This window comes from Muscardinus avellanarius (genome assembly GCF_963383645.1).
Source record: "Muscardinus avellanarius genome assembly, chromosome: 12".
NCBI lineage: Eukaryota > Metazoa > Chordata > Mammalia > Rodentia > Gliridae > Muscardinus > Muscardinus avellanarius.
Window position 1 is genome coordinate 75,689,243 of NC_137798.1, and position 13,546 is coordinate 75,702,788.

At 40.8% G+C, this 13,546-nt stretch overlaps 1 protein-coding gene across 2 annotated transcripts in view; it reads left to right on the forward strand.

Annotated features, from left to right (window-relative positions):
• The window catches only part of PCNX1 (pecanex 1), a gene marked incomplete at both ends in the record, with an annotated part of 169,946 nt that extends 157,261 nt beyond the window's left edge, over window positions 1-12,685 (forward strand). For both annotated transcript variants that reach the window (XM_080706775.1, XM_080706776.1), the window contains 7 exons: window positions 109-259; window positions 3,494-3,724; window positions 5,414-5,688; window positions 8,283-8,488; window positions 11,301-11,743; window positions 12,227-12,367; window positions 12,545-12,685. In XM_080706775.1, the coding sequence (XP_080562901.1) occupies window positions 109-259; window positions 3,494-3,724; window positions 5,414-5,688; window positions 8,283-8,488; window positions 11,301-11,743; window positions 12,227-12,367; window positions 12,545-12,685 (1,588 nt within the window). The remainder of the gene's footprint in view (window positions 1-108; window positions 260-3,493; window positions 3,725-5,413; window positions 5,689-8,282; window positions 8,489-11,300; window positions 11,744-12,226; window positions 12,368-12,544) is intronic.
• Between the last annotated feature and the right edge of the window lie 861 nt (window positions 12,686-13,546).

Genomic DNA, 13,546 nt, shown 5'->3' on the forward strand with positions numbered 1-13,546 from the left:
GTATTTTCAAAATATTCTGAGTTGATTCCAATGCACAGCCAGATATAAAAATCAGTGTCATGAAGCCCTTTGTTAAAATATGTAAACTTTTATCTCCAATCTTAACAGTAATTTAGAGTCATTCCTCTATGGATTGCATGCCCTATTTAAAGGAGATTTCCGCATTTCTTCAATTCGAGATGAATGGATCTTTGCTGATATGGAATTGCTAAGAAAAGTAGTAGTCCCTGGGATCCGTATGTCCATTAAACTTCATCAGGTAAGAAGATGAAAAAAATTCATTACTGGAATTTATTGGTACTTCTTTATTTGACTTCCACATTATGTTTTTAGGAGCTTTTGGGAAATGTTCTCATCTTAACCAAATAAAAACATGATTCATGGCAATACATTCAATCTTAGAAGCCTGAGCCTGTGTTTCTAATAGTCAGTTTGAATATTGACATTAGAGAGTGGTTGATCTGGACATGAACTTAGAGAGACATTTGCAGTGGCAAGCGAAAAAGAAAGGTGTTGATCCTAATGATGATTGTTTGGATTTCATGTGACTGCAATTCAGACCTCTTCCCTGAATGAATATATGTCAACTCCAAATGTAACGTAGTAACACCTTGGAAAGTGGTGTAAGTGCTGCTCTTACCCAACTATGAGTTTCATTTACAAGAAAAATGGGTGGTTAAGATAGACTTGGCCTTAATTAAATAATCTTAGTAGGATAATAAAATTAAAATGAGATCTTACAATGCATCCAAAGCCCTAGGTAATTTCAAAAATATATTGTGAAATTAAGTACTAGTACTTGCTCATGATCATTCCACTAGGCTGTAGTTTTCAGAGCTAATGGAGGGACCAGGAGATAACTGCTATACACAAATCTGATCACATCCTTTTTAAAATCCTTTCCCCCCCCTAAATAACAGGTGAATTACTCTTCAAATGATCTTACTACATGAAAAATATTGAATTTAAGCTAATATCCATTTCCTTTAGGGGCATCACTAGTAAGGGATAGGTTATTTGAAAATTTCTGTGCAAAATGGAATACTGATTTGAAGTTGATGGGGAAAATATTCATTTGAGATTAAATAGAAGTGTGCTTGTTCAGACTAGCTTTAGTGTTTCAAGACAAAATTTGATGTATTTAAAGAAAAGGATAATGAATTCAGGCTGAAATGTTTTTTAATACTTAAGAATTTCTCACATTCTAAGCCCAATGAAATGAAATATGTGAACAAGATTAAACATTCTTCACTTGTCATGCCTCCTAATGATTTCCAACTTCGGGTCTATTTTATTTAGAGTGTGACTATTGCCTATATCTGTAGTCACTTATTTTTCATTCAGATAATTTTATTAATACTCTTATACAAAGATGCCATTAAAAGAGAGCACATAATGTGACATCAGATATTTGCAGGTACTAGAAAGTGCAAACTCAGTTTTTAACAGGAAGGTTTAATGGGATGGGTGTTACAATGTTCAGAAGCCCAACTCTGGGCTGGGGATGTAGTTCACTGGTACAGTGCTTTGCCTAGCATGTGTGAGGCCATGGTTCAATCCCCAGTACCACAAAAACAAAACAGAAAGAAATCCAACAGTGCCTTATAGTTTGTTGAGTTATGAATGCTGTCTTAGGCTAGATTCTACAGAAGCAGAGTCAGGGACCAGGATTCTTATGCAAGAGATTGAGGGGATGTATTAAAGAGAATTTTGCCAGGTGTGGTGACATACACTTGTAATCCTAGTAATGAGAAGGGTGAGACAGGAGGATTGCAGGTTCTCAGCCAGCCTCAGCAACTTAATGAGACCTTGTTTCAAAAGAGAAAATAAAAAGTGTTAGCCAGGTGTGGTGGTGCACACTTATAATCCCAGTACTTCAGAGGCTGAGACAGGAGGATTGCAGGTTTACAGCCATCCTCAGCTACTTAGTGAGGCCCTCCGCAACTTGGTGAGACCTTGTTTCAAAATAAAGAATAAAAAATAGGGCTGGGGGTGTCACTTGGAGGTAGAATGCCCCTGGTTTCCACCCCCAGTACCACAGAAAGTATTGAGGGGGTAGCTCAGAGATAGAATGCTTCTGGGTTCAATCCCTAACACCCCCTCTCACCCCCCCTAAAAAAAAAGAAAACAGGATTTTTTAAAGAAAGCTTTGGAAGCAGTATTGAAAAGTTTAGCCACTGACATTTTTGTGACCTTTCTAAATCTTAGAAACAGCTGAGCCTCGTTGTGCTTCAGTTTTGAGACGTGTAGGTGTTGTCTCTCCCCCTGTAAAGTTATTGTAAGGTGCAGTTGAAATGGTGCATTGGAGACATTTTGCATCATGAAGCATTGTTCACATGTATGTTATTATTTTCACACATCTAGCCCTCCCGACTGAGGGACTGCATCCTTGGGAGAATTGCCTTCCTACTGCCATTCTTCATCCCTCTGGGAGCCCGTCTTCCAATCACTGGGCTTGAGGACCAATGAGTTACTTTACCTGGATGTAGAAGTGTATCAGCCTCCTAGTTATAAAGCAGCCAATATAATTTTTGCATTTCCTTAATAACATAGCATTTTAGAAATTTAGTGTTATGATTACTTCAGTATATGGGCTGTATCCCCTTTTAATTTATAGCTTTGTATAAAGGAGATATATTTCATTTATTTCTTTGTTTCATCCATGCTACTTGCCAAAGAGTCTTGCATATGGTAGATACTGAATATTTATCAAATGAATATTATTAAGACCAAGAGGCTCTTCAGGGAAGACTTTCCTAGCTTCTTTAGGACTAAGAAATTAATCTGTGTGTAAAGTTAAGGGATTTGAGCTATATCTTAACTAGGAAGAGGCAGGATAAAATGGTCCATGAGAACTCATTCTTCCAGAGATAGTGCTTTAGGTGAGAAGTACCTAGTTTCAAAAAGAACACAATAAAACTGGGCATTGTGGTACATACTTGCAATCCCAGTACTTGGGAGGCTGAGACAGGAGGAAGGCAGGTTCAAGGCCAGCGTCAACTATTTAGTGAAGCCCTCCAGAACTTATTTTCCTCTTTCAAAATGAAGAATAAAAAACAGGCTGAGGATGTAACTTCAGAGTTAGAATGCACCCCTTCTTGGGTTCAATCCCCAGTACCAAAAAACAAAACATAGAGACCCTAGAGACCATTTATGGATCTTCTCAAACTGGTCATAGTGAATAAATCCTTCTCTTGAAAAAATATATATGAAAGAAGATATGACAAACTAACTGGAAAGAGAAAAACAAAGATAATAAAGGCTGGAAAGGATACCTGCCAATTTAAAGGAGAGAATTGGGTTAAGAAATTTACTAAAGTAATATAGCAGTAATAAGCTAAGTCCGATCTGGTTATGATTGAGAATTTATAATATATTTCAAAATTAATTTGTAATGAAATATCACTTAGTAACTATGGAATTAATTGGCATCTTAGAGGCCATTCTCTTCTTTTCCTTAAAAAAATAGTATTTTTTGTATTTCTTTGTTTAGGATCATTTCACTTCTCCAGATGAGTACGATGACCCCACTGTGCTCTATGAAGCCATCGTAGCTCATGAAAAGAACCTGGTAATAGCCCATGAAGGAGACCCCGCATGGCGGAGCGCAGTGCTGGCCAACTCTCCCTCCCTGCTTGCTCTGCGGCATGTCATGGACGATGGCACCAATGAATATAAAATTATCATGCTCAACAGACGCTACCTGAGCTTCAGGGTTATTAAAGTAAGTCTTTGAGTCATTTATTTGATTCTGGGAGGCAAAACCCAGAATTCTGATTTTTTTTTTTTTTTTTTTTTTTTTTTTTTTGGTGGTACTGGGGTTCCTGGAAGCCCGTCTATCTCTGGGCTACACTCCCAGACCTATTTTATTTTTGGAAACAGGGTCTCCTAAGCCAGCGCCCGCAGCTGGCTTCGAATCTGCGCGATCCTCCTGTCTCTGCCTCCCAAGCGCGGGAATTACAAGCGTGCGCCACCACGCCCGGCATTTTTCTGATAATTTGATTCAAACTTTAAAAAAGGAATTAAGACTTCTTATAAAAAAAATCCATACTGTTAGCATTTATTTTTTATGAATACTTCATTTGACTTGTCAGTAATTTACTCTGTCCTCTGAATTTTTTCTCACACTCTATAAAGTCTTAATATTTTTGCTTATTTCATTGTTGATCATCTTTTACCCCATTATACAGCACATCTTTTATCTACTATATATGTGACTTGGGCGTTACTTTTTTTTAAAAATTCAGTACCATACTGCTAACGTGATAGAATGCCTAGGTTACAAAATAAGAGCAGGCGCTTGTGCTAGTTATTAGTAGCTAAATATAGGTGTGTGTGTGTGTGTGTGTGTGTGTGTGTGTGTGTGTGTGTGTGTGAGAGAGAGAGAGAGAGCGCGAGCGAGCGAGCACGCGCACGCGTGTGCGCGAGAATGGAACATCTCAGGGTTTTAGGAGTCTTAGTTTCTGAAATATTATTAAAGACTGTATTAGTAGTCAAGGGTAGTGGCACAGGCTTATAATCCCAGTACTCAGGAGGCTAAGACAGGAGGATTCAAGGACAGCCTCAGCAAATACTGAGACTCTCAGACTCTCATCAACCTGGTGACACTCTGTTTCAAAATAAAAATAAAATAGGGCTTGAGCTGGGCATAGTGGAACACACTTGTAATCCCAGTACTTGGGAGGCTGAAACAGGATCACAGGTTCGAGGTCAGCCTCAGCTACTTAGTGGGGCCTTCCCTTCTACAACTTAGTGAAACCCTGTTTCAAAATAAAGAATAAGAAATAGGGCTCAGAGGTAGAATGACCCTAGGTTTCAATCCCCAGTAAAACACACACACACACACACACACACACACACACACACACACACACACACACATATAGAAAGAAGAAAGAAAGAAAGGAAGAAAGAAAGAAAGAAAGAAAGAGAAAGAAAGAAAAGTAGGCAGGCCTAGGGTGTAGCTCAGAGGTAGAATGTCCCTGGGTTTAATCCTAGTGCCCTCCCACAAAGATTGTAATAGTTTTAATTTGTAATGATTCATTTTTATTTACATCATTTAAGCAACCCCCAGATATCACACTTTCTTAATTTAAAATGTGAATCACCTCTTGTTTCTATAAAAAAGTATTATGTTCACTAAATTCAGTCTTTTACCAATTTATAAAACTAAGTAGACTACATTTTACTTGATACATTTACAAGACAGTGAAGAGCTGTCGAGGTGCTTATTAGCAGCCTACTAGTGACAAAGGGAAATCGGTTAACTCCTATGTAAGCGTGCCCTACTTATGTTTTCAGCCACTGACAGTAGGTGTGCATACTGTCTTTTGTATCGCTTCTGTTTCTGCCCTTCTGTTTCTCTGACTTGTATCTTGGCCGCTGAACTGGTTCCATGTGTTCTGGTTTCCAGGTGAATAAAGAATGTGTCCGAGGTCTTTGGGCCGGACAACAGCAGGAGCTTGTTTTTCTACGCAATCGTAACCCAGAGAGAGGCAGCATCCAGAACGCAAAGCAAGCCCTGCGGAACATGATAAACTCATCTTGTGACCAGCCCATTGGCTATCCAATCTTTGTCTCACCCCTGACAACTTCATACTCTGACAGCCATGAGCAGCTTAAAGAAATTCTTGGGGGACCTATAAGCTTGGGAAATATTCGAAACTTCATAGTGTCAACCTGGCACAGGTAACCCACGAGGGTTGAATTTTTCAGTGGTGATGTGTCCTGACACTCTTTATCTAGTCAATGTGCATTCACTCACCTGGGAATCTTGTAGAAAAAATATAGATGCCCTGGCACAATGTAAACCTGTAACAGCTGAACCTTAGGCAGTCAATCTGAGCATTTTTATCTTCAGAATCTGACTAGATAAATCTAATGAACCAGAGTTATATGCTTTAGAACCATTGCCCTTGTGCTTGATAGAACTTTAAATAGTTCCCGTTTCTTTGTTCAATTTTTTTTTTTTTTTTTTTTTTTTTGGTGGTGCTGGGGTTCCTGGAAGCCCTTCTACCTCAGGGCTACACTCCCAGACCTATTTTATTTTTTGGAAACAGGGTCTCCTAAGCCAGTGAAACTGGCTTCGAACCTGCGCGATCCTCCTGTCTCCGCCTCCCAAGCGCGGGGATTACAAGCGTGCGCCACCACGCCCGGCGCTCTTTGTTCAATTTTTTTAACTCTGTTGTAGTAGGCGGCTCCTCTTAGAATGTGTCAGCCAGCAAACGGAGCAAGTTAAGAGGAAGACATAAGAAGCTTGTACAAGTTGGTTACTCTCCTGTTTCGCCTTCTGTCCCAGCAGTTCGGGGAGCTCTCTGCATGTGGGAGCTCCTGGTTGTGCATGTGGAGAGTCCACTTTCTTTTTAACAATCTAGCTATCACCACCCAAATCACAGTCTTCTCCTCTGTTCAAATATGATGTGGACTTTTCTCTCTGCCCTTGTCTAATAAATCCTGGTATATGGTATAGGAATATCATAGTTTGGTAGATGAAGAAAAATTACAGAACATTGTTTTCAGTTTCTTAAGAATTGTTGAGATTCTTAAATATCAGAGCTTAAGAAAAATAGTATCTGGTGATTAGAGCAACAAACTTTTTTTTTTTTTTTCTGGTACTGAGGTTTGAACCTAGGAACATCCTACCTCTGAACTACATCCCCAGCCATTTTTATTTTTTTTAATTTTGTTTTCAAATATGGCCTTGATAGGTTGCTGCAAGTCTTACTACATTGCTGAGGCTGCCATTGAACCTTTGATGATCCTCCCGTCTCTACCTTCCAAGTCCTGGGATTCCAGACATATGCCACCACACCAAACTAGAGCAGCAGATTCTTTTTTCTTTTTCTTTTTTCTTTTTTTCTATGCAGGTCTAGGGATGGAACCCAGGGGCATTCAACCTCTGAGCTATATACCCTCTGCCCTATTTTTTATTCTTTATTTTGAAACAGGGTCTCACTAAGTTGCAGAGGGCCTCACTAAGTAGCTGAGGCTGTCCGGGAACTTTGATCCTCCTGTCTCAGCCTCCCAAATAATGGGGTTACAAGCGTGCACCACCACGCCCGGCTTTAGAGCAACAGATAATTAAAAGAGTATTTAAAATTTTTTTTTCTAGGAGTATCTAATACTTAAACAGTAAAGTTCTTCTATCTTAACATCAATCCCTGTCCAAACAGAGGAAAGAATGTAAGCCAGGGATTGTGTTCAAGTAAATTTTCTTTCCTTTTTTTTTTTTTTTTTTTTTTTTTTTTGGTGGTACTGGGGTTCCTGGAAGCCCTTCTACCTCCAGGCTACACTCCCAGACCAATTTTTTAATTCTAAGCCAGCGCGGCTGGCTTTGAACCTGCGCGATCCTCTGCCTCTGCCTCCCAAGCGCGGGGATTACAAGTGTGCGCCACCACGCCCAGCGCCAAGTAAATTTTCTTTTAAAACACTTTTTTGGTGTGCTGGAATTACCTTGAAGAAGTAGAGCTCTGTCCCTTGAAGATATGTAGCATAAAGGCAGGATCCCCAGCTGTTCTGGCTTGCCTTGAACTGAGTGCTTCCTTGGGATGCAAGACTTTGATTGCTACCCTGAGACATTCATGGTCAACCAGGACATTTAGTCACTGCAGAAAGCAAAGCAAAAAAGCAAGCAAACACTAGAAAGTATTGCAGCTGCTCCCTTGCATGCTATGGTTGCAGTGTAAATAAATTAGGTTTTCAGGGGTTGCATACTTCAGAATTCCTGAACAGACACTGGCAAGGAGCCTGTTAGCAGCTGAGATGTTAACGGTGCAACTGTGTTTTATGTAGTTTTTTATTATGGTGTAGAAAAGATGATAAAGTATATAAAAGTGAAGTCGACAGGAAAGATTTTAAACAATGAATATAAGAAGGGTATTGTTCTTAAGTCATTCTCTGACAAGACTTTTTTTATTCCTCATACTGATTACGTTGTAAAGACTTAAGAGTGTATACTGTAGTGTACACTGTTAAGTCCAGGTTCTGAGGAGGCTGAAACAGAAGAGTCACAAGTTCCAGGTCAGTATGAGTAACTTAGTAAAATTCTGTCTCAAAATAAAAATAATATAATATAAAATAAAATGGACTAGGGTGTAGCTCAGAGCTAGAAAGCTTGCTTATGGGGTCAATTTTCAGTACCACAAACAACAGCAGGAAGAAGGGGACTTTTGAGGTGAAGATTCGTAGCATTAACAGCTCAGAACAGTTTGAAAAAAAATAAAGTGTAAAATATTTTGATATGATCTTGAGATAATGCTTCTTCCTCTGGTACTCACTCCTAGGCTAAGGAAAGGTTGTGGAGCTGGATGTAACAGTGGTGGCAATATTGAAGATTCTGATGCTGGGGGTGGAACTTCCTGTGTTGGTAACAGCGCACCAACTGCCAGTGACCCCCAAGGCAACACCTCACAGGGAGGCACTGGGAACCCCGGGCAGGGACCTGCAGTGGGACTCCGTCCGCCAGCCACATCCCACCCTCCAACTTTAGGTAAGCTGAAGCAGCGCTGTTCATGATGTCAGCCTCTTAGCCTGGGGGCGGGCTGGTATGTATGTAGAGAGAGGAATGCATGGTACTAAACGTGGAAATATATAAGTAGAATATTTTGCTTGACTCTCAATTATACATTAATCCGTATGTTTATATGAGTCATATATGTACATATATATGTATATACACATTTATTTGTTTATTTATTTTGCGGTACTAGGAATTGAACCCAGGGGCATTCTTTCTCCAAGCTACAACCCCAGCCCTATTTTTTATTTTTGAAACAGAATCTCACTAAGTTGCAGAGGCCCTCACTAAGTACTGAGGCTGGCTGCTAACTTGAGATCCTTCTGTTTCAGCCTCCCAACTTTAGGTAAGGTGACTATCCCCAGTACCCTGGGTACCATCCTCAAAAAAAAAAAAAAAAAAAAAAAAAAAGTAAAGGCTAATAACACTTACTATGTTTTATTATTTAATGTCTCCTATTGGACAATGGTTTGGTTTCTTCAGTATATGTTCTTTCTATATAAATCTTTATTATTGCTTATTTTCTTGGGCTGCAGACTTTAAAAATGAATCACTAGGACAGACAGTACTTTTGAAATAAGACTCCTGATACCCAATGCCAACATCTTTGCAGAAAGTTTCCTCACTAGTTGTTTCTCTGAACAATCATGAAAGAATCTGTCATCAGCCTTCCCATCTTTGAGTGTCACCAGCTTGCCCTCTGCCCTGGCTTGTCTTGGGGGCAGGAGACAGGAACCTTTGCATTCATGGTTTTGATTTTTATTGCTCTAGTACCAGAGGTAGGAAGTTTTTTTTAATGACTTTCCCCTGTTCTTTCTGGGGTACTATTCAAGTTTCTTGCCTATTTTTCTCTTTGGTTATTTTCTTGTTATTGATTTATATTTGAATATTTCAAGTTTTCTTTTCTTTTTTTTTTTTTTTTTTTTTTTGGTGGTACTGGGGTTCCTGGAAGCCCTTCTATCTCCGGGCTACACTCCTAGACCTATTTTATATATATATATATATATTTTTTTTTTATTTGGAAACAGGGTCTCTCCAAACCAGCGTGATCCTCCTGTCTCCGCCTCCCAAGCGCAGGGATTACAAGCATGCGCCACCACGCCCAGCCATATTTCAAGTTTTCTATACTACAAAAATATCTCTTTCTGTTTTGACCCCTGGCTTTTCATTTTCTTGTGAAGAGTGGCTTGCTTTCTTTCACTGAATTTTCCTTTTCGTGTGGAGCAGTCACTAATCTTTTCCTTTATAACTAATGCTCTTGTATCCTGTGTTAAGACACTTTCCCAACACAAGGTTATGAAGGTATGCTGCTGCTATTTCACCTTAACTGGCGCCTACAGTCCAGCTGGTGTGCAGCAGGGGTCAAGTTTCTCAGGCTTCTTCTGTTTCCATGAGCCTGGTCAGTTGGGTCAGCAGTGCCCTGTCTAACCTTGCAACTTCATGTGGATTAACATTTTGAACACTTACTTACAAAAAAAAAGTCTAGTGGGATTAGAATAAAAACTATAAGAAGATGTGTGATCAACATTTAAGAAGTTCTTTTTCAACCAGGAATGGTGGCAGACAAGTGTAATCCCAGTACTTGGGAGGCTGAGACAGCAGGAACAAAAGTTTGAGAACAGCCTCAGCAAGTAGTGAGATTCTCATTAACCTAGTGAGACTCTGTTTCAAAATATAAATAAAAAGTAGAGCTAGAGATGTAGCTCAGAGGTAGACTGCCCCTGGGTTCAATCCCCAGTGCCACAAGAAAAAGTTATATTTTTTTATTTGTGTGTGTGTATTGGGGATTGAACTCAGGGGCAGTTTACCTCTGAGCTATACCCCTACCATTTTGAAACAGATTCTCAGTAAGTTGCTGAAGCTGTCCTCAAACCTACAATCTTTCTGTCTCAGCCTTCCAAGTCCTGGGATTACAGGTGTGTACTGCCATGCCCAGGGATGCAGTATTTCCTAATAAATATTCATGACTGTCTCATTTCTATGAGATTTTTTTATTTCTGATGTATTAAGGAGATATTCTTGTTCTTTTGAAATATTTCTCTGAAAGAAATCTTAGGGTTTATCCCAACCTTAAGTCCTACTATTTGCTATATTTTTTTCTTTTTTGGTACTGGGGACTGAACCCAGAGGCATTCTACCTCTGAACTACACCCCCAGCCCCATTTTTTATTATTTATTTTGAAACAAGGTCTCACTAAGTGGCAGAGGGCCTCACTAAGTATCTGAGGCTGGCCGAGAACCTGCGGTCCTGTTGCCTCAGCTTCCCAGGTGCTAGGATTAAAAGTGTGCACCACCATGCTCATCTGCTAAATTTTTTATTTCTGTCTTATGCCCCAGAATTTGAACTTTAAAAAACCTTAGGTAGCCGGGCATGGTGGCACACGCTTGTAATCCCTGCGCTTGGGAGGTAGACAGGAGGATCGCGCAGGTTTGAAGCCAGCCTCTCTGGTTTAAGAGACCCTGTTTCCAAATAAAAATATAAAACAGGTCTGGGAGTGTAACCCAGAGGTAGAAGGGTTCTATCCCCAGTACTACCAAAAACAAACAAACAAACAAAAAAACACCTTAGGTAATAGAAATTATATTATAAAAACCTCAAAAGAAAAGATCTCAGATAAGGTATTTTTGATAACTTAAAAAATTTTAGGCATACATAAATGCCATGTTCTATAAGTTTAGCAAGAAATTACTTACAGAATAACTTCTCAGCAGCTGCAGCCCAGGGCGCTGTGTGTGGCGCAGTCCACTTCCACTTTGATGAGGGCTCTTCTTGTTGCTCCTCTAGGCACTAGCCACAGCGCCCATTCTGTGCAGTCAAGCCTGCTCAGACAGTCCCCTGCTCGGGCCTCAGTAGCCAGCCAGTCTTCTTACTGCTACAGCAGCCGGCATTCATCTCTCCGGATGTCCACCACAGGATTTGTCCCTTGTCGGCGCTCGTCCACCAGCCAGATATCACTTCGAAACTTGCCATCGTCCATCCAGTCCCGCCTCTCTGTGGTGAACCAGATGGAGTCCTCTAGTCAGAGCGGGATGGCCTGTGTGCAGCATGGCCTGCCTTCCTCCAGCAGCTCCAGCCAAAGCATCCCAGCCTGCAAACATCACACTCTCGTGGGCTTCCTTGGGACGGAGGGTGGTCAGAGCAGTGCCACTGACGCCCCTCCAGGCAATCCCCTAAGTCCTGCCAGTAACTCACAGGCCAGAAAGGGGGAAGTCATTTACAGAGTCCAAGTGAGTAAGCCCAGAGGACTCCCTGTTCTTTGCCTGTTGCTTTGTTTTTCTGTCTTATTTGTTAATTGAAAAACTCTTCTAATAACACACCTTTATGTATTATTTAGTTGAAACAGCAGAGCACTTCTGAATGTTGGGGGAAAAAGTCTCTGCCATCTGAAAAATGGAAACAAGCGTTTTCTACAGTGTTAATGCTTGTCTCTCATCAGCACTGACACAGCCGTGGTAGCTCCACCATCTGCAGTGGCAGTTCTTGTCACTCGTCAGCACTGACACCACCATAGTAGTTAGCTCCACCAGCACAGGGAGATGGCTTTTTAGGGTTTGGGGGGGGTGTTTGTTTGTTTTTCATTCTACCACAGACAACAGAGAATTTGAAATACTAGAAGTCCTATAAAAGAAAAATTTGGGGGGAGGATCATATTCGTTTTCATCATCAAGATAAAATGAATTGGAAGTGATCCTTATTCATTTACAATTCAGATTGTGGATCCCAGTCAAGTTCTGGAAGGCATCAACCTGTCAAAAAGGAAGGAGCTGCAGTGGCCTGATGAGGGCATTCGGTTAAAAGCTGGGAGAAGCAGCTGGAAAGACTGGAGCCCTCAGGAGGGCATGGAAGGCCGTGTAAGTCCTCTCTGCAGGCCGCCTGGTGCCCCAGCATCTTCGTAGTGCGGCTCACACACAAGCAGGGCTTTAGCTGGCTTGCATCTTTATGCCTGGTTCTCGTCTGCCGAGGGGTGGGGATGTGGGGGTGCACGCAGGGTCTCCAGCACTCACGGCTTGTCTGTTCTGCGTCATTAGGTGATTCACCGATGGGCGCCTTGCAGCAGAGATCCAGGGACAAGATCCCACATCGACAAGGCAGTGCTCCTGGTCCAGATCGACGACAAATATGTGACTGTCATTGAAACTGGGGTCCTGGAACTTGGGGCTGAAGTGTGAGCCGGCGTGGCATAGCTACATTTTTTCCCCATCTTGATTCCAAGACCTTGACAGAAGAGAGAAGCAAGCAGACAATGCTCACGGAGATCGCCACAATCTGTGGGAGAGCTGTGTGGATGGCGGATTGGTTCAGCACCTCCCTTTGCCTCCACCCTGACTCCTGCCACTGGCTCCATCCCCAAATAAAGCAGAAATATTTTTTTAAGTTAACAGCCAAGAAAACATTTTGCATGAAGGATAAAGTTCTGTTAAAATACATCTTTTAAAAGTTTTTCCTATGCATTGCCTATGCTTTAAATCAACAAACTTTTATTTCTAAACTATGATCTCATATTTTTCTAATTTATTTGCCAAAAATAATTGCCATGTTTTGTCATAGAACATAAAATCCACTGACCTTGATTTTTACAAACAGACCAGTGTGGAAACATTCAGTTTGACACATAGTATAAAAGTTTAATGTACAGTGAGGGAGACGATGAACAGACATAGATTTATTCCTTAAACGCTGAAAACTTTAATGAAAAAAAGACTGCACTAATTTTTTACAACAATGCACTAAATTCTGAGACTTCTCAGAACATTTATTTATATATAAAAATAAAATACCATTATTTAAATTGCCTTTGGGATTAACCCTTCCCTTTCCTGGTCAACCTAGCTGGCAGGAACTGTGCTGCTCTTTTTTTGTTAGTAATCCCTACTTCATGCCAGTATGTTGGGTATGAAATCGCAAGATACACATTGCATCGTCCTGACATTTCCCGGAGCTAGTGGTCAGTGGGTCGGTCATGTGAACACTACTGCCAGCTACTGTGTTCACACCCAGACAAACTCCTGAAGTGTGTGCCCACCAGCTTC